This window comes from Azolla caroliniana, unplaced genomic scaffold (genome assembly GCF_043228905.1).
Source record: "Azolla caroliniana isolate FFs.n. ecotype wild unplaced genomic scaffold, voAzoCaro1.0.p SCAF_5, whole genome shotgun sequence".
Lineage (NCBI taxonomy): Eukaryota > Viridiplantae > Streptophyta > Polypodiopsida > Salviniales > Salviniaceae > Azolla > Azolla caroliniana.
Genome location: NW_028230440.1, coordinates 5,181,724 through 5,208,960, shown reverse-complemented (window position 1 = coordinate 5,208,960; position 27,237 = coordinate 5,181,724). Strand labels below are relative to the sequence as shown.

Genomic DNA, 27,237 nt, shown 5'->3' with positions numbered 1-27,237 from the left:
AATATCTCTAGAATATACTAACGACTAGAATATTCTGATTCTGAAATGTACTATACGGTAGACTATAGAATACTACACAATTATATATAAATGTATGGTCATGTTAAAATGATTGAGCATGACATCTTGTTGATTCGAGGTTGTAGGTTCAATCATCACCAAATATGTATTTGATGTCACTGTGTCATGACACGTAAACTATATAAGATGGTCAAAATATTTGGATTTACATCATTCTTCAAATGTCCCTCTTTGTAGCAGACAATTTAGAAATTTGAACATCACCAAAAAGTAGATAACTTATAATGTGTATAGTTGAAATAAGACAAGGAAACATACCATATGATTAGTGTAAGAAGAAGACACATTTTTCTCATTGTTATCATGTACGTTAGCTCCAGCCTGCAAGGACACATCTAGATGCACCCTCCTATCCTAGTTGGAAATATGGTCATAATTATGGACTTGGCATGATAAACCATAAGTGGTGTTTTAAGTCGTGAACTGGAATCAATAGATATGATATACATATTTGTTATGAGACAAACATAAAAAAAGGAACGTAATACATTCAAAGAAGAGACATGAATTGATGCCAAAATTCAAACCCAAGCAAATCTTTGCATCGAGATGTGGTTGTAATTGGCACATGGAAAGTAAGTAATAAAAAATCAAAAGAAAAAACAAATTGCCTAGATAAAGAAAGGAGAATGACATATAATCGATGGGAAAAAAAACCTCAGATGAATTGACTATGTGGTTATTCAAATAACATATGTAATTGCACAAGAGGTGGTGATTAGGAGCATTCGAGGGGGGATGACAAAACTCCGATCAATGCACGTGGGTTATTGAGGAGCCTTTCCTTTTATTTTTCCTCCAACTTCATTACTAGCATATAAGCTCGATCGAGATGGAAGGAGAGGCGAGTGTCATGCACTGAATTCCGACGGATAAGTAAAGCACACGAGTCCAAAAGAGACGGCCAAATGGCAATGCCAACCAAGGAGAAGAAATGGGACTCAGAGTTTCGTTTTGGACAATTATGGGACGATATCTCTTTATGTCATTTGCGGGTGGCTCTTTCGGCCCAATGTGTCAAATTTTGGTTATATACCAATGAATACCCCCCCCCCCCCCCCCCCCCCCCAATAATAGATGGTTTTGGATATTTATGGAGGGTACCCCCAACTCTAGTCTCTCCTGTCTTTTTAAATTTTAAATTATCTCTCTCTCTCTCTCTCTCTCTCTCTTCCTTGCCTTCCTATGTGTTGCCCCGCACAACCAACATGAGGGTTTTACTGCAGAGAGTCCTCTCAGCTCGCGTCGAGGTGAGTGCATTCCATCGTTCTCCCTCGTGAATGAAGAAGAGATAGTGAGGGTTACCCATTCATACGGGGCCGAATTGATAGAAAAATGAAATCCCCGTCCCATGGAATCAGTCGATGAAACGAATTGAATGTCTGAAATGAACGGTTTTTGCAGGTGGATAATGAGATAATCTCACAGATTGGCCATGGATTGCTCCTGTTCGTTGGTTTCTCTAAATCCGACATAGCTGCTGATGCAGAATCCATGTATTCATTTCCATTTATTATTATTATTTGTTTCTTTCCTTCGTGTTAGTCCTCATTGGTAAATTTCAAAGGTTCATCAAATTCATCAGTAAATTCAAAGATTCATCAAATTGGAGTGAAATCATATGAGGAAAAATACAATTTTCTATTTGTGTGGTTAAAGAATGTCGCATGGTTTCAATCTCGTGCTTTTTAGATCATTAGTGTTTGAAACTTTTTAGTTCATGGACGCATCCATTGTGGTCTTTGTATATATCCACACATGCATAAACACAAACATATCATGCATATACATTTGTACCATATATATAATGAATCTATTACATGATATTTGTAGATGCCAGAAAGTGTTGAACTTGCCCCTTTTTGATGATATGGCATCTCAAGATTCATCCAAGAATAGTGTAAGTCCATCAGTGTTGGGGAAAAAGGAGCCCTTGTTCTGTTGAAATTTCGAACCTGCAGGTTTGGAAACATTTACCATGGGAGCAAAATCCAACAAAATATATCTATTTGTGTGTCTGTGCATGTATATTTACTGAGTTCCTATAAATTTATGATAATTTTCTATCAGTTCATGCATACGAAAAGAAAACCTCAGTCGGTTTATATAGACTTTTATTTTCTTTGAGCACCATATCTCTTTTCGAAGATGAATGCATACATATATGTATAGTAGATGTATCATTACACAAGGAAATCTGAGTGTGCCTTCTCATCCAGGTCATGCAGAGCAATTATGAACTTCTTCTAGGTTTTACCTTATCCTTTCTTCTTTAATTTTCGTTTTCAACAAAAATACATGTTGTTTTCTGCTTGTTTAGTTATATTTTCTCATTCTTTTTTCTGTTCTTTAATAATTCACAGTTAGCCAATTCTCTCTATATGGAGTTTTCAAAGGGAATCGACTTGATTTTCATGATGCAATGCCATCTGAAGAGGCAAAACCTTTGTATGAATTTTTCCATGAAAGGCTTGCCCAAATATATAGCAAAGACAAAGTGAAAGGTAACTTCTCTAATTGTACTTCATACAAAAGAATGTTTATGTAGGAATCTGTAAATAAGAGAAGGAAGAATTACCCCAAAAGAATCATACAATAGCTTTTTGTGATGAAATGATGATTGTTTATATCAAGAAATTAAATAGATTGGGAGTTTTTGAATCTGTACACGTGGAGTAATTGAGGTGCTGAAAGAGTATGATTCATTGAAAACAAATGCAAACATAGGGAATGCTAATCGTTCTATAGGTCATCGCATATTGAGAAAATAACAAGAACAACTTCAATCTTTGGAATGTATTTGTGTTTTGGCACCAAATATGTTAGTAACCTTCCTCATTTTTTTCTGTTACGAAACCAAAGATATGTGAGCCTAGCAAAACATGAAATTACTTATATGGATAGATATGTATGTGATTATTTTAGAAATAAGTAATTGTGATAGTTTTGGAGGGTTCTTCACAACAGAATTGAACTGTTGGATAGGATAGATCAATTTAAGTGTGAATAGTGTGAAGCTAAGAGTTTAGGGGATTTTCGAAGTTCATAAACCAGAGTTTATAGAGAAATTAGGATTTCTACATTCAGGTTGAGAATTTAGTCATGCACGCTTACTAGTTTGTGCAAAAAGTTGATCTTGTTAAAAACTAGTTTTTTAGATAATTTATAATGACTGAATTTCTAGGCCTGCTCAAAGGATAGTGCGGTCAGGTGGTTTAGCTATCGTTTTTTGGGTGTTGAATATCTATATTGTGATTCTATCATTTGTGTCCTGAGTTTTTTGGTCAATTATTCTTTGGCAAAAAACAAATTAGATTTTTTGTGTTTATTTAAATATGATATTATTTAGTCAGAAGACTTTAATGCTACAAGGTTTTTGAAATATGTATCCTTTGCAAAATAACGTCCTTTCCTTTGTAGAAGTGTTCCCTTTGGAGGATGTGCATTTATAAAGTTCTGAATGTTCTATTGCTCAAAGAAAAATTGCCTGTTTGTCCGTCTCTCCATGTAATGTGTTTCTTCCATACGTTATAAGAAACCCCTCACCTTCTGTAATGTCTTTTTTCTATACATTTTAAGAAACTGCTCATTTTGTGCTTTGGCTATTGACCAATTCTCTTATTTCTTCCATAGAATTTAGATAAACTAGTGACTGTCCTTTATCAATTTCCCCAGCTAAAACTATATGGAAATAGAATTATATATTTGTTTATGCCTTTTTTTTGCTTGTTTTGAAACAAGTCACAAACATAGTATAATCTCAAAAATAAGGACAGACTTTGAAACAATCAATCATGTGAAATATGCATGTTTGCCTTTCTGTATATGTATAATTCTTGATTAAGTTGCTTTTTTATATGTTCTTAAAATTGAATATTTATAGGATTATAAAAGTTAACTCTTAGAAGTGTGCTCCTTTCTTATGTGCAGATGGTTTGTTTGGAGTCAAGCGGCAGGTGTTTTTCGTAAACAATGGGCCCATGGCATTGCAATTGGACTCGCAAATGTTCACCAACGAGAACTGATGGATAACAGACATTTTTGCCAATCAACTATGACATTAAGCACACTATGATAAATATTCTATTTTGTATTGCTTCGTGACAACATATATTATTTATCAGAACAATCGTTGGGAAAGCAACAATCTTCTTGTGAATTCCCTTGTAAAAGCTAATGTTGAATTTTGATCTTTTTTATGATCATAGTACGCGTACTTTCTCTATTGTTTGTTACATAGGCACATAGGAGAAAGGTATTATCATGCTATTTAATGTCCTCATCCTACATGAATGCAGATATTGACCAAAATGCTCTCACTAATTCAATAAATTGGTCCAGAAGTTCAACATCGATTTTGTAATTTGTTCAGTTGTATACATTATTAACCAGCTTATTATACAACAATGCTATTATTTTGTCCAAGTAAAGCATCTACATATACTAACATGAAAGTCCATGGTAGGCAAAAGCGATTGGAATGTTGTAAATTTGGTTTCCATTCATCATGAATATGTTTTGGGATCTCTTGAGAAGCTTGACAAACTTACAAATGCTAATACCAAATAATTAGATCAAGATTAAACAAGCATAGCTTTTTAGTAATGGTATACTAGCCAATAGTGCACATTAAATTTCCAGACTATTTGAATCCCTCTCTTGAAGATATGGCACTAGTCAACCAAATGAATTTCGCATCCCATTATATTTCCAAAGGATCTAGACTTTGTATTTAGACAAAATTGAAAATTTGTGGATGTTTGTTGTGCTTGATTTAAATACACATAGATGGATCATTATGTGAAAGTGAATTGGGAGAAGCAAGCAAAAAGATAAAAAGAAGATTATGAATGTTCAAAGGAGATTAGTGGGATATTGATGATGCATCATCCGTGAGCTTTCTCTTGTGGGTGCCTTTAATAATTCACATTTCATGTGATTACAAGATAGAATAATTAGTACATACTGTCATATTCATTTTGACATCCTAGCAATGTTATTTGGTCAAAACCTTAGCCATGTGGCGACGGGTCCATGCGGGTATGGTGTCATACATTGAGGGAGATTCAAGTGAAGCCAAGTCAAGCAAAGTCAAGCCAAGTCATGCTTGGACTAGACCAAAACTCTTCTAAGGAGAGTGTTAAAAATAGAAGAGGAAGGAAGGAGGAAGAAGAAGGGCTTTGGAGAGTAGAAACATAGAAGGGTGGTTGTTGGGCACATGAGAAGAGGCCTGAGCCTCCTCGTTCAGAGTTTTAACAGACGTTTCGGCCCTTCTTCGTCTAAATTCAGAGGGGACAATCTCTCTCTCTCCTCTTGTACATCATCCAAAGTTTCCATCTGCTCCCAGATCGGTTTTCTGCTTCGTTTCTGGTGGAGGAGCCTCTTCCCTTGCTCGAACATGGTGGACGAAGCCACTGTCGGCATCGTTTGCTTTGCAAACAATGCCCCGGGATTCCGTGGAATTCTCAAACAGCGGTATGTATATAGTATTAGAATGAAAGTTTTTCCCACGGAACAAATTGCATGTACGTACACCCATATATCCCTACACATACATACTCAGTTTTAGCAAAGTATTCTATTAGTGGTGGGAAAACCTCACAGTGAGGGAAAACTCGCAAAGAATATCTACAACACATACGCACACACATAAATGCTGCTCTAAGTGAATAGTTGTGGATTCCACAATGTTCATAGTACATGCATGTATATATTATTGCTATTCTAAATGAAAAGCAGGTTGTGAATTGCCACAATGTCCATGATTAATAGAACAAACTATGAATAGGAATGTCAATACTGTTAATGTGCATATAAATAAATGCTATTGTAAATGAAAATAGTTGTGTATTCCACAATGCCAATGATCAATAGAAACACTATTGTAAATACATTCCCGTACGGGTAGAACATTAACATTCTGGCTTTGTAAAATTGTTTGTGATTGAAGAATCCTAGAGAGGTGGGAACTATGGAGAAAAGTATCTTGACTGAAACATACATGACTGTAATATGTCCTCACATTCTCATATTTATTTCTCAAAATTATGAATTACTCATATATTAATATGTGTAATTTCTGGAAGTGAATACAGCACAACAAAAAATTGAATTCATAATCTCAGGATAAAAGTTCAAGACCACAAAACGTGCTTGCATACCTGAATTTGAATGCATATGTTTCACTTTTGCCGAGAACTATAGATTCCACAATGATCACCACCACTTGTAACAAGAATCAGATCTCACAAACTGTAATGAACAGTATAGAAATATTTAAAGCGTTGTCATTATGTTTGGATTGAGGAAGAATGCAAAGTACCGATATGGAAATAGTTTATCTGGACAAGTTTTGTGTTAAAAACTATGTTGCATGAAATGATTCCAATTTGGACAAGGCAATCTGTGGATTTGTTTGGAAATGGAAAATGTCAAAAAGGTGGGAACAGCAGGTTTAAAATGAATTCTGTAGTAGCTATACACAAAGGTTAAATTTAAATCTATTTATAAGAGATTTAATAGCACCTCCAGTTCTATATCTTTTTGATGCTCATCAAAATCTTCCTCCTCAAAATCCCAAAGTTGAGTATGCTCTGATGAATAATGAACCTCCTGGTAGGGATAAAGTCTTAGGTTATCATTGTCCATAAACAAAATCTTCTGCTATCTTATGTGCAAGTCAATTTTTGTAGTATTGTGTAATAAGCAGAGACGATAATCATTTGTTCTTATCAATTGCTGAATCAAAGGTATCCTGCTTATAATTAGGAAAGTGGGTGCAGATTTTGCATTTCAGTTAATACGCCTAGCTATTATTATGTGTAGAAAGCTCGTTTATGTAGTGCCTCAATATCTCTATTATTTGAACAACTTTATTAAAGGATAAAAATTCCTTGTTTTACCCATGCTGCCACATGCTACAAGATGTAGGTCATGACAGTTCTACCTTTTTTTATCTTTTACTTTTTCCAGATATGCTGATTTTATTGTCAATGAAGTTGACCCTCTTGGAAATGTGGTACATCTTACTTGTTTGGATCCACTTGAAGAGGCATGTCAACCTATATAGTCTGCCAATTGGATTTATACAAAATTTTAGTTTAAATAAATTGTACATAAGTTGTGTCAAGGTTTTCGTCAATATTATATTGTTTTGTAGAATACGGATGATCCAAATAAAGACGTAATGGAAGAAGAAAGCTTAAGCTCTTCAAATGCTGAGAAACATATTGAAGCTTTCAAATTGTTATGTGGAGATGGTAATGCTGAACTCTTGAGGGGAATTCTGAATAACGTGATTGAAGGAAAAAAGGATGAATGTGATCCCATAGTGTTGGCACCTGATTCTGATAAAATACATCGGACGGCAAGTGTTCACTTACATTGTTCACATGCAATTACACTGTCTTCGTTTTGTTTTTCAATTCTTTTGCAATATAGAGATTTCGTGTACTGACAAATTATTTTAGGCACATGCAAAATGGAAATATATTAGAATTTTGAACTTTTCTCCTTGATATATTTGTACCTGGCTGTGTCGAGGTCAATACCCTCAAACTTCTTCATACCATGCTAATGTAGTGCTTATGCTATTATGCAGGAAGTTCACAACTTTTTCAAGGGAAGACTCCCTTTTCTTGTCACTGATACAGTGGATGGGCCTGATTCACATAGTAAATGTGTACGTGTAAGGATATTAAATAACGCAGGAAGCAATAAAGCGAAAAGAAAAAGGGATTTTCGAGGAAATGATGGGAGAAATAAGAGGAAGAAGGATGATCATACGGGGCCCTGTTTTGATACTAGAGGGGCCGACAATTGGCCTTCTCAACATGGGAAATACTTGCAGTAAGCAACTTTTAGTTTTCAAGAGCGGACATCTCTCTATTGTCTTCACAGTGCAATTTGTTAATTTTACAGGTTTCATCTATACAAAGAAAACAAAGATACACAGGATGCTTTAATGGTTATAGGAAAGATGCTTGGTCTGCAGGTATTTACAATACTACTGCTACCCAGCTTTTAGCATCTGTAAATGAATGCCTCACGAATTGCAAATCCGTTGTTTTTGTTATTGATGTTCCATTGAGATTAGTCTTTCACTTTCCATGATTGACAGCCTAAGTCATTTGGTATAGCTGGAACCAAAGACAAGAGAGCTGTTACAACACAAAGGGTACATTATTAACTTGATCATTATTAGCATTGTGATGATTTTCATTTGGGTATTGATGCTGGTTGCTTTTTGAAATATTTTTGACCAGAGTTATTTTTTGCTAATGTTTTAAGCACGATCTTTTATCAAGGATAATATTTCTTTAATAGAGAATGTTTATATGATTAATCAGAATACTTTGCCGTTAATATGTAGCCTATATTTTGAGGAGCTCAAGCTAGTTTACCTCATAGCATATACCATATTTGAGCATAGCTAGCCTCATCTTTTGGGATTTACTTTTTATTCTATTTATATGGCTGTGAATGATTGGTTCTGGTAATGCTATGTTTGTCTATAGTAAAGATAGCTCTGAATGCTCTCAATTTGTCAATTGTCAGAATGGACAGTCTCTTTCATTTTGTTCTGAGTTCCTTTATTTGCATACAAGTACTCCTCTTGTAAGTTCTATTTGGTAGAGATGTCTAGATAGTGGATCTTTATAGGAAAAATACAAAATGGGTGACTTTAGTTGTAGGTAGTAAAACCCAAGATTTGATGTCCAATTGACTACAATCAAAGACAATTTTTCATTTCATTCTAGTTCTTCATTATTAGGTAGACATTGAGTACTTTCTATATGTTCAAAGTTGCATTAATTTTGATTTTCCATTGTCTCTGTTTGTTTTTGTGCAGAACACTTATTGATGGTAGTCTTTTTGCTATACTGTGTTTCTTTTTATTCATGCAGGTAACTGCTTTTAAGTTGCAGGCAGCTAAATTGGCTGCATTAAACAAACGATTGTATGGAATGAAAGTGGGTGATTTCTGGTGAGTCTATGGTACAACAATTTTACTTTTAAATGACTTACAACATTCATCATGGTAGAGTAATTAGGAATTAGGTCTAGCCATCTTTTAATGCTTCTCATTTGGAAGAAACAAAGGAAACTCATGCAAGGTTATAATTTTAATGTTTTTTGATGTACTCCACAAGTTTAACTCGTGTAATGTTTTTTTGATTCCATACAGCTATGTAGACAGATCACTTGTGCTTGGTCAGCTTTCTGGAAACAAATTCTTAATAACATTACGGTAAGAACTATGGATGATCATGCTTGTCATAAACCAAATTATTTGTTAATTTACCATGGATTTCCAGTGGAGTAGTAGCTGAAAATGATGACACAATTAAGGATGCTGCAACATCGTTTGGAAAGAGTGGCTTCATCAACTATTTTGGATTACAAGTAAGTGAATAGAAACTTGCATCTAGGTTATGTGATTGGCATGCCCATTTTGTAATTACATCTAGTTGAGCATTGTTGCAGCGATTTGGAACAAGTTCAGTCCCTACTTTCACTATAGGAGCTGCATTGTTTAGAGGAGAGTGGGAGCAGGCAGTGAATCTGATCTTGCAACCACGAGATGGAGATATCCTTTTATGTTTTTCTCTCATCCTTTCTGGTCAATATTCTCTTGTTTTTGTTTTGATTTTTAAATATTTGAAACTTAGCTGAAATCGTAGGAAAACTACAAAGGGATATACATGCCCAATGCCATCATACTTTGTATGTTGTATATAAGCTAAATAAAATTTAAATCAGGAGGTTGTATGTTCAGCGTATGACGTCTCCTTTATTAGGAAAGGAGATAAAAAAAGGCAATTATGAAGGCTAATTTACAAGTGGTAGCATGCATAGTTAAAATCCTTGTTTCTTAAATTTTAAGCTATACAATACCTAAATGCAGAGGTATAAAACGTAGGTCAAGCATTTTTTGTTGCAGATTATTAATTTATAGTTCATGAGAAGTTATGAAACATGATTAAAGGAGGTCTCAAGGATCTAATTCTGATTCATGATACAGAATTTCATTATTTGGAATTCAATGTAAAATAAAAATCGTCATGATATGCTGTTTTAAGGTTATTGATAATGCAAATCACTTGATAGAAGGAACAATGATTGATTTTAAGCTGCAGTTACTTCTAGACTAATGATACTGCTTGATAGACCCAGGATCTAGGTTAAAAGTCAAAGACCTTTGTTTATCGGCTATAATTTAAAGTTCTTTCCCTTATTAAAACTGCCTGCTGCAAATACAATTGTTATACTACTACCAATGAAGTGAAATGTAAGACTACTATTCTGGAGAAGTGGCACTACAGTTTAAGAATGGTAATGGGCTTTCAGCTCCATGAATACCCTTTATTGGTATATATGGGATTTATTTGTTAGAACACAACTAGTATTCATGGGTGGTTTTGTTGAAAGCCAGCTAAAAAAGGGAAGGGGCCGCTTATTTAGAACCTAGTTTGATTCAAGAATGATTGAGATTTGTCTGTCAGTGTTGGTAGTATAGATGACATTTGTGTACCAAGCATGCAAGGAATCATAAAAACTATTCATGGGGGTTGTCTTGGGGACATTTTCAAAGAGCATGTTTCAGGTGAATCCTAGGTGGGCACGATATTATTCTCTGCGAATTGTATTGTGTGGGTTGCTTTTATGGAGTTTCATCTTGTTTTTCTTGAAAACATGTGTATTGTTAAGTCTTAATTGACATTACACAGCGACAAGATATTATGGAGGCACGGGATTATTTTGCGAAGACGAAGGATGCTGATGGAACATTACTCCGAATGCCTCGTCAATTTGTCACTGAAAGGCTAGTTGTAAGAAACATCGAAATATTTTATGGCAAGCCTTGTATGTTGATATGTTCTACACGAGTGCTGTAAATGATGCCACAATGTCAATCTCAAACACCACACATTATCTATGAGTGCCGCACTAAGTTCACAATCTTGATCTGAAATGGTGTATGCCTGTAGTCTCCAAGAATGCTGAAATAAGGCCAGTCTTGCAGACATACATACATGTCTACTTGCAATTCAAGTTGACGATTTAAATGTTATGAATCATTGCAAACCAGAACTTGAAAGTTGCATATTGAGCTAAAACTTAACTTCCTGTTTTGCAGTTATCAGGGCTGAGGAAATCTCCTGGAAATTATTTACAGGCTATCAGCAGCATTCCGAGGACTATGCGAATGATGTGCGTATTTGATGCAAAATGATTCCCCTGATTGTGTGAGAGGAAGATGTATGCATGACTGTTGGATTAATAATCTGTGAGGCCTTTTCTGGACTTTTTTCATCTTCTTGGGGGTATACTGTCCTGTTGTATTCATTCATCTAGCATCAACTCAATAGTTTGTTCCACTCTATTATTATTGGATATTGTATTAGGGCAGACTACTGTATCTACATCTGGCACAGTTCATCCAGGATAATATATAGTGTTTCAACATCAACATAATCAGAATGAAGAGTGTTTTTGTATTTTCTCTAGCATTAGCAGGCTTAGCATATTTCCTTCTATACTAAGTTTATATTGATCTCAAGCATGGATGTCAGAAATGCCCATTACAATTTCTAGTGGAGATAAAATACCTTTTTTTCCACTTGATGTTTGTATGCTATTATACATATTTTTAGAGGGTTAATGCTGCAAGGAAACTTAATACATGAAAGACGAGAATAAACCTGAGTTACTGTTTTATTGTGGGGAATTCTTGCATTCTAATCTGTAAATAAATGACTTACCATTTGTGGAGTAGATGAATTCCAATGGCAGAAATGTCGAGAGTTTCTGCTGCATATATTTGTGAACGGGTCAATAATCTTGGTTTTTGTCGTAATGAAATGGTTGAGGAACTTCACAGGTATGTGCACAGCTATCAAAGTTATTTGTGGAATCATGCTGCAAGCAAAAGGATAAGTTTATTTGGTAAGTGAATAATTTTTGCTCTCACAGTTCTACAATTAAAATGATTAATCTATATCCCCTCCTCCAAAACATGGATTGAGTAAAATAACATTAATAGTTCGTATATAACTTGGCACAAGAAGTCTTTTCGCAAACTTGGACTAGAGTTAAGATCAACAGGGTCTTCTTCCCTCGCTGATTCTTCCAAGCCCACATTTCCTACGCTGTGGTTTTGCTAGATAAAATAGATAGGGACAATAGGATGTTCTAATTATGATTAATCGATGTTATAATGATATAATAGAAACTATTATAATGATAATTGCAATGATGTTCTAGTGATAATTTTGCATAATTCTCTACAATTGCCTTTTCCACATCTGGAATGCTTATTTTTGTGCCATGACTCCGTTTTATGCCAATCATTCTTTTGGGAATAACTACAATGTATATTGTCAGTAATTTTCAGTTTTATCTTGATGCAAAAGTAGTTGAACTCCTTCAGCAAAATTCCACAATACTTCTCTTTGTATGTATAAACACAGAAACTATATGAAAAGAAGCTACAATAAAGCATCACAAACATGTTTATATTAAGCTACAATCTTCCCATGGAGTCATGGCATAATGATGACAAGTTACCTATACTTAAATCAGACCTAATGTGTTGAGGCTATATCTTGATTTGGAAGTGTAAAATTTCCATAAAGTGCACTTATAAATGAAACCCATTTGGTTTGGGTTATACCTGGATATGGAATCTACTGAATAGTACCCACCTAAAGAAAAGATTCTAATAAATCTCAGCTTGGATAGTTCTGTGGAATATTGTTTCTAAAGTGTGCATCAAAGTAATAAATGAGTGGTAGAGCCTTAGGTTTATACTTATGAATGCTAGATACATATCTCAAGCATGACAGATTAGCTTCTACTGAAGCCTATTGTCATGTGACATGGATGTGACCTCAGAAAGATACATCCTTGAAATGAATCCACTTGTCAGAACAAATTACATGATATTTTATATGTGGTACCCTTTCATGAATGCACTATTTTCAATTGGTGGAAAGGCTATACCTGCCATACGTTGGTCAATAAACTTAAACATGCCAGCTTGTGTACTGTATTTGTTACCCTGACAGAATAAAATGATTCAGAAGAAAGAATATTTTCAACTTCAATTAGCATTAAAAGAAAGTACCTCAAACTTAGTAAGTTGTGGAATAAAAGAGAAATGTTGTATTACAAATGTCCACTTAGCCACAATAAACTATCTAACAGGGAATGTCAATTGTGGATTATAGCCAATAATGTTTTAATCATATAATTGTGGTCTAATCTGCAGACTTTTTCACCATCAGAGTCACAAAATTTGATTGTAGTTTCTGTTCCTGTTGTATTTGTTGTATACACCATTGTACACATTTGACTTTCCAGAAGTGAGTATTATGGAAGACATTATAGAGAAGTCATATTTTTCACCTATATTTTGCTTGAGTTCTGACATACACTGGATTTGACTTCCAAAATAACTCTTCTGTAATAAATTTTTTGTTTCGTATGAATATTTTGTGGGCAAGTTACGATGTACTTAGTCTTGAAGTATGCGTCATTGACTTCAAGATAAGTATTATCTAGCACTAGCCTGTACCTAGGGAGTTGGGTCATATTAAATGACAAGTCAGTTGACAGAAAAGGAATATCTCCACTACTGTCAACTGACTTGCACATTTATACTAAGACCAAACATAGATTATAAGTCACTTTTCTCACACAGTGGTCAGATTGATCATCAGTCCCCACTAATTTTGTAGTGAGCCGGTCCATATCCTATCTAAGCTCTAAGGTGTGAGCGCATGGGAAAACTACCATTTTGAACTACTCTCATATGTAATAGAAATTCTGTTTTCATATATCCATCTCTGCAGTTGTAACTCTATATACCTATCTACTCGATTCTCAATATTTCTAATATGGTATCAGAGCGAAGAGGTTGATCTAGATTAGGTATATACGGGTAGTTGCTGTCTAGCAATAGAGAGAAATAGAGAGAGAGAGACAGAGAGACAGAGTATCAATGGCCTTGTCCACGAATGTTGCAGCTGCTCCATTGCGCATTCGCCCACCTCCATTGTCTGATGGAAAGCTAGATGGAACCAACTACACTCTATGGAAGTTCAAAATGTCTGCCATTTTGGATTCCTACGAGTTGTTGGAAACAATCATGGGACCCACAGGGGGAGACCCTGAGCCCATGGCAACCTTTGACCCTGCACACCCTACCACATCAATTCCTCCAAATGCTGATCTACTTCGAGCCTGGAAGAGAAGGAATGCTGATGCGCTATGTACCATAGTCACTGGTGTATGTGACTCTGTACTAACACTAGTGCAACATACAACTAGGGCACATGAAGCTTGGAGCATATTGGCCAGCCAGTATGAGACCAGAAACTATACAAGGATACAAAACCTCGAAAATCAGCTTGCTGCAGAGAAGCTCGCTGATGGAGAGAAAGTAGAATCCTTTGTAAAAAGGATTAAGGATCTTCAAGATCAGCTGGCGGCTGTTGGAGTAGTCGTCTCTCAAGAGGATATGGCTCGTCGGTGCATTCGAGTACTTCCTTTCAAGTATGATGGCATTGTGACAGCATTGAACACTCAGGTTCGACCCACTCCTTTAAAATTTGATGAACTAAGTGCAATGCTGCTTGAAGAGGAGCTTCGGCTGAAGACAAGAGAAGAAAGGGAAGATTCAGCATTTGTCTCTAGGACTAAGGGTGAAGGGGCATCCAATTCAAACAATGCGAATAGGATACCGAAGAAGAAGAAGTTCAATGGATCGTGTTTCTACTGTGACAAGAAGGGTCACACAATCAAGGATTGTCGAAAGAAGATGGCGGATGAGAAGAATGGTTCTAATAAGACTTCTTGGAGAGAGCCCGAGTCCGCTAACAATGTCGTAGATGAACTAGAGTTATGGGTCGCAACTGAAGAAGTGTGTTCTTCAGTTGACACTCAAGTTGTTGATGAGTCTTGGATTCTCGATAGTGGAGCATCCCGACATATGACCAGTAATCGTGACTGGTACAGTTCTTGGACACCTCTACAAGAGCCCATCAATGTTGTGGTCGGAAACAATGCTCGATGTCCGGCCAAAGGAACCGGAACCGTCTCCCTCAAAGCAACGACCGGTGGGACAAAGCATCTCTCTCAAGTGTTGTACGTGCCAGATCTGAAGAAGAATCTACTGTCCATTTCTGCACTGACTGACAAGGGTCTTGATGTTCGATTCAAGAAGTCGGGTGCAGAAATAACAGATTCTGCTGGCAAGGTTGTAGGAATAGGGGTGAGGCGCAACAATCTCTATGAGCTGAGCGCGTTTACCATTTCTACTGACCACGGCACAAGTACCAACACAAAGCAATGGCATGAGAGATTTGGGCATCTCAACGTTGCTGTGTTGAAGGAGATGAAGAAGTCGAATATGGTAGTTGGGTTGCCAACCCTATCTGACTTAAGTCATGTTTGTGATGCTTGTATGATGGGCAAGCATCAAAGATCAGCCATTCCAAAAGAGAGTCAAAATCGGGCAAAGACTCCTCTACAGCTAATACACATTGACCTCTCTGGAAAAATGGTGACTCCTGCAATGGGTGGATCTCTCTACTATATGCTAATAGTCGACGACTTCAGCAGAAAGATGTGGGTTTACTTCCTTCGGGAGAAGGCTGAAGCTTTTAAAATCTTCAAAAGATGGCATAAGTTTGTCGAGCGAGAGTCTGGAAAGTTAGTGAAGGAGCTACGCTCTGATCGAGGTGGAGAATTCTTATCAATAGAATTCTGTGAGTATTGCAAAGAGCATGGAATTAAGCGCCAACTTACAACTGCCTACACCCCACAACAAAATGGCGTTGTCGAACGTCGAAATCGAACAGTTGTCGAGATGGCTAGGTGTATGTTGAAGGCACAAGCGCTGCCCGACCCATTCTGGGCTGAAGCAGTGAACACAGCAGTTTACATCCTCAATCGGAGCTACACGAAGGCACTTCAAGGGAAAACACCCCAAGAAGCTTATTCAGGCAAGAAACCTTCAGTGCTGCACTTCAGAACCTTTGGGTGTATGTGCTACGCACATATTCCAGATGTGAGCAGAAAGAAGTTGGATGCTAAAAGCAAAAAGTGTATCTTTCTCGGATATAGTGAAGAGTCAAAGGCCTATCGACTCTACGATCCAGAGGCAAGAAAGATATTGACAAGCCGCGATGTGGTGTTCGATGAGGAACAACCACAGCTAGCTGAGAACAACGATTCTCAAGTTATCTCATCAACTGAAGAAGTATTTTACCCAATCCCGACCCATTATCCAAAAAAGGAAGCTGAACCATCTGATGGTAATGGTTCACTAGTTCAGCCTATGCCAGTCCCACATGTAAAGAAAATACCTAAGTGGGCTCAACAACTCTTCAATGATCATACTCCTAAAGTTGAGTTTCCTGAAACTTCAACTGATGGATTACGAAGATCAAGAAGAATACAGGAGCAAGGAAGAACCTCTGACCACATTGTCAACATGGCTCTGATGGTGGACATCATAGGCTCAGTGAGTGAGCCGACCTCGGTGGAGGAAGCTATGGCCGACCCGAAGTGGAAAGAGGCGATGATATCAGAATATGATAGCATCATGAAAAATGACACATGGGAGTTGGTAGAGAGGCCAACAAAGAAGAAGGTGATAGGCACGAAGTGGGTATGGAAAGTAAAGTATAAAGCTGATGGCTCTTTGGAGAAATTCAAGGCCAGGCTAGTAGCGCAAGGATACTCCCAAATTGAAGGGTTCGATGTACAAGAAACATTTGCCCCGACAGCTCGCATGACAACAATTCGAATGGTCATAGCGTTGGCTGCTTCAAGAGGATGGCCGATTTATCAAATGGATGTCAAATCAGCATTTCTGAATGGGCATCTCAAGGAGGAGGTATATGTGACACAACCACCGGGGTTTGAGATACCGAATTCAGAAAACAAAGTTTGCAAGCTGAAGAAGGCACTATATGGTCTAAAGCAAGCACCAAGAGCTTGGAACAAGAGGATAGACAGCTTCTTACGATCAATCGACTTTAAGCAATGTGCTTCGGATGCAAGTATGTATGTCAAAATGAAGGACGGGAAACAAGTCATCATTATCATTTACGTGGATGATCTAGTACTTACTGGTGACCATGAAGAGTGCATTGGCCAAACACAAGAGTGTTTGAAAACTGAGTTTGAAATGACAGACTTGGGGATTCTACACTACTTCCTTGGAATTGAGGTTTGGCAAACCTCGGTCGGCATCTTCATGTCACAAAGAAAGTATGCAACAGAGATCTTGAAGACCTTCGGGATGATGGACAGCAAGTCGAAGTCGACTCCAATGGAGTCAAACTGCAAGCTATCCCAAGAAGACTCATCACCAATGGTTGACATAAGGAAGTATAGACAACTAGTAGGAAGTCTAATTTTCCTATGCAACACTAGGCCGGATATTTGTTTTGCAGTCAATGTGGTGAGTCGATTCAGCAACAAGCCGAAGGAGACTCATTGGAAAGCTGCTCTACGTGTATTAAAGTACATTGTGGGTACTTTAAATTATGGAATCTTCTACAAGCCAACAATTGACCAACTTAGTGGATATTGCGACTCCGATTGGGCTGGAGATAGTGATTCCAGAAAATCAGTTTCTGGATATTGTTTTTCAATAGGATCTGGAGCTGTTTCATGGAGTAGTAAAAAACAACCAACAGTGGCACTATCTTCAACGGAGGCAGAATACAAAGCAGCATGCATAGCGGCATGCGAGGTAGTTTGGCTAAGAAGAATCCTTATGGATGTGGCAGTCCCAATAAGGACGGCAACGGTATTGAGGTGTGACAATCAGAGTTGTATGGCCATTGCCAAGAACCCCGTATTTCATGCACGTACTAAACACATAGAGATTCAGTATCACTATGTGCGGGAGCTAATAAATGATGAGATTGTGGAGCTTGAGTACTGTCCAACATCAGAAAATGCTGCAGATATCTTCACAAAGGCGCTTGGAGCAGAACAGTTGCAACAACACCTTCGACGACTAGGTGTTGGCCCAATTCCAAGTGAACTCAATGGGTTGATCATTGAGGGGGCGTGTTAGATATAATCAATGATCAGCCCCAAGTTGTAAATCTATCCCCATATGTGCTCTTAGAGTGCACATTTTGTGATAGCGCCCCAAATGAGGAGCGGCTAGTGTGCAACTCGACCATATGGGTCGATAAGGTGTTAATCTAGGAAACCGTAGATGCGTAGGACACAACATATTTAGGAAAGAGAGAAATAGATAAAAGGATTGGCTAATCAAGTCAGCTAGAATATTTTGTGGGCAAGTTACGATGTACTTAGTCTTGAAGTATGCGTCATTGACTTCAAGATAAGTATTATCTAGCACTAGCCTGTACCTAGGGAGTTGGGTCATATTAAATGACAAGTCAGTTGACAGAAAAGGAATATCTCCACTACTGTCAACTGACTTGCACATTTATACTAAGACCAAACATAGATTATAAGTCACTTTTCTCACACAGTGGTCAGATTGATCATCAGTCCCCACTAATTTTGTAGTGAGCCGGTCCATATCCTATCTAAGCTCTAAGGTGTGAGCGCATGGGAAAACTACCATTTTGAACTACTCTCATATGTAATAGAAATTCTGTTTTCATATATCCATCTCTGCAGTTGTAACTCTATATACCTATCTACTCGATTCTCAATATTTCTAATAGAAATCATTTCTCTTAATTTTGCTTTATCTTTGGTTTCAGGGGTTGATAAAGTAGTTGAAGGAGATTTAGTACTTTGTAAAGATGATGAAAATGATGCAAATGGTACAGCACAGCAGAAAACTGAAGCTTTGCAAGAGGAAGAGAGTGATATTGCTGAGGTAATTGACGGCGAAGGGGATGACAGCAGTGTTGTTGTTGCGATGGATTTCCTTCAGAAAGTTAAGGTAAAATATTACTTTTAGTGTAGCTATGCTTCGGGGGTAATGCAGTTGAAATTGACATGCCCTCACCTAATTGCCTCAGTTTTTGTTTCTTCCCATAGTTTTGGGCACAAGTCATGTGGCTTTTAGTGATAGTTTCTTACTTACTGCAGACTTGAAAGGATCTCTTAGGTGTCCTGCCTCTGCAATTCAAGTATCTGAAGTTCTTGCACCATAAGAAATTTGAGGATTATATGGTTAAAAAAAAATATTAATTTATGCTGGAAATGCATGGCATCTTGTAAAATTTATAACATGAATGGCATCTTGTAATGTTCATAACATGCAGTCATGTTTTTTGTTATGATTAGCACATGCTTTTACATGCACATTTTGTGTGCATATGTCATGCCATATGAAAGGTTTTGTGGTTGGCTATGTTATTGTGTTGGACTTAGTGCCATTGTTTAGAGTACGTACTGGTGCATGGCGTCTTGTAATATTCATAACATGCAGCCCATGTTTTTTTATTATGATTCGCGCTGTGCTTCTCTTAAGAGACAAATTTTGTGTGCACATGTCATGTCATACAAAAGGTTTTCTGGTTGGCCATTGTTATTATGATGCATATACTGTCATTTAGTCACAATATTATTTGTGTTTTTTTTTCATTACAACTGTAAGACTCATGGTGCTAATTTTTTTTGAGTTTTTACGTTGAAACAGCATGCAACAGCTGAGGATGTGGCATCTGCAAAGTTTAACATCAGTGATGTGGTACTACCATTACCTGGGTAAATTTCTGCCAAAATGCATACATGTTTATTGAAGTCAAATGCTATTTCTATTTGAACATTTTAGAAATCTTATGTGCTCCTAAGCCTGTGTGGATTATTTATGCGTCTTCAGAAGCACAGCCTGAAAATGCTTGTGCCTGACTTTCTGGTGGATATGCCATCCGTGGTGCACTCGAAAGACAATGCACACATTTGCAGTTCCAAGAACTATAAACTAAACTGTGTTTATTTGATATATGTGTCAAAGCAACTCTTATATATTGAGTAGAAACATGGGGGCTAAGTCTTAACAAGGAAAATAATTGGAAAGATATACAGAAACCTTTAGTTTCAATGGTTTTCCGCATGATAAAGAGCAAAACATCAAGGCCCCATGATATGATCTGGGCAGAGATGGGAGCAGCCCCAATAATCATTGAGGCATTATTCTGATCTATGACTTGTATCCAACGGTTGTGGGAGCTCTCTAACAGAAGGTATTGAAGGTTGGTACTTTTGTCATCAAAACAACTTGCTGAACATGGAGACATTCATTGTTGGTATGTTGAAATGCAACAATGGTTCTAGTCACTCACATGGCATAAGCGTTAATGCACGACCCCCGTTTTAATATAGCTTAGGGTGTCCCCATTTAAACATGATCAAAGTGGAAAAGAATTAGAGTGATCTAAACTGATATTATTAACTTCGAAAACAAGATAACATGGACGAGCCCCAAAATATCACTTGGTAGGAAGATGCCCAGAGTAAGAGACACTTTTCACACTCATCGGAGGATGGATTCATCACGAGACCATCTTATATGGACATTATCTACCCATGCACTGTGCAGTGTGATAGGGCAGCTGCGAACTGCATCACACCAGTTAGAGATTGAAGTAGGCGTGAATACTACTATAAGAAAGAATTTGCCAATTGTGTCATCAATTATTGGAATATGAAGAACATTATGTTTGTCATTGTAATGTTTTTTATCAAATAAGAGGGAGATATCACTGCCTCTTTAAACAAGGCTTTAGCCTAGTTCGCAAGGTAATGGAATATGAGGATCAATGGTGCTTTGGGTTCTCAAAAAAAAGACAACACTTAAGATTTAATCGGTTGTTTGGTCTTATAGGTCATTTTGGCCTCTTATAAGACATTAATAAGACATTTTGGCATGAGTATAAATGCGCTACCGTCGTTCCAATATATAGCTTGGATTGTCCCCACCTAAATATGACCAAAGTGGAAAAGAATAGAGTGATCTGGACTGATATTATTAACTTGGAAAACAAGATAACATGGATCAGCCCCAAAATACCACTTGGTACAAAGATGTCCCACTATAAGACGCACTTCTTACATACATTGTGTAAAGAATCAAGAGATGGATTCTTGTGAAGCGGAAGAGATATGAGTTATGTGTGTGTATGAGAGAGAGAGAGAGAGAGAGAGAGAGAGAGAGAGAGACAAGGAATAAGACACAGAGAATACGCAAGGTAAGAGTATATTAACAAAGGAGAAAGACTCAACTAAATACAAGGTGGGAGGAGGGTGCTTTATATAGTCACCCTCTCTCTTCATTAACTACAAGACTCATGGAGTATGGGGAATGTGAAAGCTCATAAGTTATGTGTCATAGAATATGATTCTATGACTCATACTAAATGCTTGAATACAAATTGGTGACATAATGTTGACTCTTGACTGTTGGAGTGTCTATTCACTCTCAAGGTGAGTTCACACACTAGACCAAGTTGAGCTTGATTCTCAACACATTGGAGGATGGATTCATCATCAGGCCACCTTATATGGACATACATCTATCCTATGCATTGCGTAGTGTGATAGGGCAGCTAAGAACTTCATCACATTAGATATAGATTGAGGTAGGCAGGTATACACGACTACCTCTAGAAGAGAGAATTTGCCAATTGTGTCATTAAGGAGTGGAATCTGAGGAACACTATGTTTGTCATTGTAGTGTCTTTTATGAAATCAGAGGGAGATACCATTGCCTCTTTAAACAAGGCTTTGGCCCACTACGCAAAGTAATGGAATATGAGGACCAATGATGCCTAGGACTTTTCTTGCTAGAGCTCAAGAGACATTGGGAAAAGTTGTTGAAGAATACAACCACACAAGCTCATCCACAAAGAACAATCACAACTTTCTTTAGCCCCATCACTCCTACTACTCCTATAAGTCCATCACGGGATACACAAATGGGCTCCAGACCAGGACATACAAAGGGGTTACAATTGATCGGGCAATAGCAATTTGTCGTGCACGTAGGCCCCACCCCCATGGACCACGACCTCAACACCCTTGTCATCGACAAATAAAAGCCATTATCTCCCGCCATCGTAGGTGCTTCCCTTGCTTCGGAGACATTTCCATGCTGGATTGACCTATGCTAGAGATCTTTCGAAGACAAAAGCTACAATATACCTAACTTGAGAATCTCACATGTGCCAAAAACCAGATTCCCTCATTTCTTCTCTTTTCATCTTATTTACTTTTATATTTATTGTGTAGTATTTATTTTATTTTGATTTGTTCTCAAAGACGAGACAACACTCAAGATGTAATCTCTTATTTGGACTTATAGGCCATTTTGGCCTCTTAAAAGACGTTAATATATCTATCTATCTATCTTTCTCTCTCTCTCTCTCTCTCTCTCTCTCTCTCTCTCTCTCTCTTACAACCCTTGGTGATCTTGAATGATAATGTGCACATTTGCAATTCCAAGATTCACGAAGTAAATTGTGGCTATTTGATACACTTGTCACACAAACTCTTCTCTATGGAATAGAAACCTAGGGACTGAATCTTAACAAGGCAAATAACTAGAAAGGTTAGAGAGACCTTTAGTCTCAATGATTTGCCTTGCATGATAAGGAGCAAAGCATCAGTGCCCCATGGTAATACCCAGACAGAGATGGGAGTGACCCCAGCAATCATTGAGGCATTATTCAGATCAGTGACCAATATCCAATGGCCTTGAGAGCTCCCTAAACAAAGGTACTCAAGATTGGCCCTTATGTCATCAAAATAACTTGTTGAAAATGGAGATATTCATTGCTGGTATGCTGAAACATAACAATGGTTCATGTCAAATGGGATAAGCATAAATGCATTATCTCTGTTCCATAAGCGTAAAGAATAGAGTGGTTTGAATGGATATTATCAACTTGGAAAACAAATAACATGGATCAGTCATACATCTCATGGTAGGAAGATGGCCCGTTATAAGACACTTTTTACACATCGGAGTATGGATTCATCATCAGGCCCCTCTTATATGGACATACATCTATCCCATGAATTGCGTATTGGGACAGGACAACTGCCAAATTATTTACATAACTTGGAGATGGAGGTTGGCAGATATGCACAAATACCTCGTAAGGAAAGAATTTGCTATTGTGTCATCAGGGAGTGGAATATGAAGACCACTGTTTTCCGTTGTATTGTTTTTTATGAAATGAGAGGGAGATGTAATCAGTTTTTTGGTCTTATAGGCCATTCTGGCATCTTAAAAGAAGCTAATATGTTCTTCTTTCTTTCTCTCTGTAGTTGTAGAGTGTACAATGACATGCTTGATTAAGATCCTTCTAAATCTGTTCAGGAAGTCACAGAAGGGTTGTCAAAGTCATTGCATTTTGCAACCACAAACGCCTTTACCCACAGCACATGCGCCAATCACCCATTCATGATGGAGCCACACAAAGTAGTTGATATGATGAGAAATGTTGTGATACAAGGAAATGCATGCTTCAAAATATGATTCAGGGGATTTGTACACATAAACAAAAAAGAGCAACCTTCAGATTGTGTGGCATGGCTAACTTTAATTTAACCCTTGTATGAATGCATGTGATTATCAATTGATGTCAGAAGTTATGAAAGCTAGACTAGGAAAGTCCTTGAAATGAATCATTGCTCAATCAAACTATGTAAGAGAATAATAGTGGACATAGATTGTTATGTCTTGTAATGTTTCCATCTTCTGTAGTTAGTCTTTTGTCATTTCATGCAATCTTTTATTAGCTGACGTTTTTATATGTACTTTTAATGCAACAGAGCAAGAACTTTGCTTCCAAATAATGAGGTGGCTGACGTTTTTGTTGATCTTGCTAAGAAGGTATTTATTATTTCAGAGTTTTGTGGTAAGAGAATAAATTATGCTTTTAAGCAAATTCAAATGTTCATATTGGATAATGCATCTATTTCATATTATGCTGGGGATTAAACATGATGAAAAAGTATGGAGAAGTTGTCTGAAGCTAGACAAAATTGATTGAACTATATGGATTTTATACATATTATAGATGCATGAGGATGGGTGAGGTTGATGCTGTAGGACAATTGCAGGCTTCCTCATGTGCAGGATATATCTGTCTCTGCATTCACATGTGTTCAAATTTTGGTTTGTCAAGTCCATTCCTTCTTTCGACTATGAATTCCTGAATTTTCTTCATTTCTACTTCAGTCTTTTGTTTATCAATTCTGTTCCTTTTTTCTGCAATGAATTCCCTTATTTTCTTCATTCCCTCATTATTTTTATATAAGCCAGTATTTCAGTAAATTGATATTCTACAATCTATTAGTGTGATTCTACTGGCATAAAATCTCATATTTGACATTCTTTTTGCTGTACTTTTCTTTGATTTATACTTACCAATCCTTTCTCTGATTTCACAGGATTCGCTTGACTTAAAAGCATCCTCCCACAATGTAAAGTAAGTGCTAGAGAGAGATATGGGTTGCAGATTCTATTGAAAAACAAATTGTCTTAATGCATGTTTCTATTCCAGGGAGTTCTCCTTTTTACATTTACCAGGGGGTTATAGACGCATCATTCAGACATCAAAAGACTTTGATTGGTATTGACCCTATATATGTATATATGCATCCATTCATTTATGATGTATGTATAGAGGAATTTAGTTGAATGTGATGACATCCGATGATTCTTGTTGATAGCATTAAATTGATATGATTAGAGTGTCAATTCATACAGGAGGATATTGAAATATTCTGATCAGACACTAGCTTTGGCTGAGACTGATTGGGACAGAGTTAAGAACCTGAAGGTTGAGAAGAAATCAGGGGATGACACTCAATCTGAAAGTCCGAGTGATGAAAAGGAGAACTCTAAATTGGATAGTTCTCTTCAAACTGCACTACAGATTGAATTTACATTGCCCTCTTCGTGTTATGCTACAATGGTGATACGCGAACTCCTAAAAATTTCATCATCGGTCTCACTCTAGCCCTCTCTATCCTTCTATATTTAAAGTACCGTTCTTTTTTTTTGTTCTTGGTTATATCAGGAATAATTACTTCCATATTTAAAGGTATTGTATTAATATATCAAAATCATCATGTTCATCCGTGTCTCTATTTCTGTGTTTCTGGTTTTCCATGAACGTTAAAATATCAACATCATTTCTCCCTCTCTGGCTGTTGGCTTGGTGGTATAAACTGGAAGTTGTAAAATTGAGCAAAACCAAGTTCAATCTAATGTCATGAGCTCGGTCCTGTGTCGTAGATTGTATTTGATCTCCCATGGTTGTTAATAATCTTTCACTTCTCCCTTTCTCTCTCTGGCTGTTGTCTTGGTGGTTAAAACTGAAAGTCATGAAATTTAGCAAACCCAAGTTTGACTCAAAAGTTTGCTGTCCCATGGATGGTAATATTCTTTTGTTTCTCCCTTTTTCTCTGGCCATTGGTTCTTGGTGGTTTAGATTGAATCTTAAATAATTGAGCAAACCCAAGTTTGATCAAATGTCATGAACTTGGCCCCGTCCCACAGATTGTATTTGGTTTTCTGTGAATGGTAACTTATATCTTCTCCCTTTTATCTCTCACAGAAGCATACACTCACCCCAAAAAGTGGCTTTGACTCTATTCTAATGTTTATCAAATTAGGAAATAATTATGTGTTACATTTTGGCGATCTGGTAAACTGGGAATTATGAATTTATGGTAATGTAGAGTGTGCCAGTTTAATAATTTCCTTAAACTACACACACACACACACATATTGGTAATCTAATGTATAGTGTTAAGCTTTTTAGGATGTTCTGGTGTTTGACATTATTTATTTACCGTTCATGTGGTCTTGGGCAGGTGGCATTCCATAAAACTTTGAGCGAAGAACAGAACGAAGCCAAGGAAATATAGATGTGTTACTTTGTCAAACCGTTTTTTCCCGTCAGGTTATGGATTTTTTGACATGAAGAAATTTGATGGTGCCATGATCTTCAGAAGATGAGATGGCTATTTTTGTATACGGTATACCAATTAAAAAAAGATAATGAGTTTAACAAGCAACAGAAAATGTTCACATTGAGTAAAACCCATTGCATCGTATTTTTGTATATGATGATACATTCAGTAATAGTATCTTCGGCATTCATGAATAAGATCATAGCATACCATTACACATGATTGTATACTCAATTATATGTTCCGAATGGAAATTGGCAGTGTTTTATTTGGGATGACTCTTCAATATGTCATGACATCCATTTAGGGTATACATTCTTTTTAGTTATGAACTAACATTAATGTCTATTTTCACCTATATTGTCATGTCACATTTTAGTTTTTGACAATGGAAAATGTCATCTTTATGAACTGACGTTTAGGTGTAAAGAAGCCATGCCCCTCTTCATTGGTGAAGGTTACTAAAAGCCTTTGAAAGACAAGCACAACTATGGCCATATCTCTCATATTGCACATGCAATCTTGAATTTGGGACAATATTTTTGCAAGTAAAGATGACCTTGGGCTGCTTTGATTTTTTTGGTCCTCTAATAATTGTGCCAATGAGTCTTTTTGCTCTTATGATGTTTTCAGTTTTTGGTTAGGTTCTCGATGCATGAGGACGTCTTGTGCTTGTACACATGTTCATTAGGATGTTTATATTGCGTAATGATAGAACTAGCCAACAAATAAAGTGGGCATGACATTTTCAGAAGTATTCTAATAATGACCATCGTGTTTTCATATCTTGATTCTCAAGGTTAAAACAATATAGCAAGATAGAAACCAATCTTATCCTAAGATTAAGGTGAAGTGGAAGATTGGGCAAGATTATCTTTGACTTCATGACTTTTGAGGAACATTTGATCTAATAAGATGATTTACATAGGAAATAGGATAATTGGAAAAGGCAAATTTTGTGCAATAGAGTATATGTGATTGTCAAATATTTCATGAGGTTCTAGTTTCATACTTACCTACCTTGTTTGGATATCCATGGAATGATTTCAATTTTTTGATTAACCTTGGAGATGCATTTGAAAGCCTTAAATGTGACCTTGGAATCCTTTCGTGCAAAGAAAATGGGGAAATATTGCACCTCCTTACCAAATGCTCTTTAGTTTTGTGTCTTTTCTTCAAGAGTGCGACTCATGTTATGAAAATGCTAGATCT

At 36.9% G+C, this 27,237-nt stretch overlaps 2 protein-coding genes across 2 annotated transcripts; both read left to right on the top strand.

Moving 5' to 3' along the window:
* The first annotated feature begins 1,232 nt into the window (after nucleotides 1–1,232).
* Nucleotides 1,233–4,304, top strand: LOC147863841 (uncharacterized). Its single transcript, XM_087320585.1, has 6 exons — nucleotides 1,233–1,331; nucleotides 1,486–1,577; nucleotides 1,915–1,981; nucleotides 2,301–2,331; nucleotides 2,445–2,585; nucleotides 4,012–4,304. The coding sequence occupies exons 1-6, from the start codon at nucleotides 1,290–1,292 to the stop codon at nucleotides 4,104–4,106; spliced, it is 468 nt and encodes a 155-aa protein (XP_087176711.1). The 5' UTR covers nucleotides 1,233–1,289; the 3' UTR covers nucleotides 4,107–4,304.
* Nucleotides 4,305–7,219: 2,915 nt separating this feature from the next.
* Nucleotides 7,220–26,292, top strand: LOC147863840 (Pseudouridine synthase family protein). Its single transcript, XM_087319508.1, has 18 exons — nucleotides 7,220–7,451; nucleotides 7,686–7,929; nucleotides 8,002–8,074; nucleotides 8,201–8,257; nucleotides 8,988–9,067; nucleotides 9,269–9,331; nucleotides 9,399–9,486; nucleotides 9,568–9,671; nucleotides 10,811–10,913; nucleotides 11,222–11,295; nucleotides 11,966–12,030; nucleotides 18,849–19,033; nucleotides 19,736–19,803; nucleotides 23,875–23,935; nucleotides 24,496–24,533; nucleotides 24,609–24,677; nucleotides 24,815–25,055; nucleotides 25,927–26,292. The coding sequence occupies exons 1-18, from the start codon at nucleotides 7,268–7,270 to the stop codon at nucleotides 25,978–25,980; spliced, it is 1,851 nt and encodes a 616-aa protein (XP_087175634.1). The 5' UTR covers nucleotides 7,220–7,267; the 3' UTR covers nucleotides 25,981–26,292.
* Nucleotides 26,293–27,237: the final 945 nt, after the last annotated feature.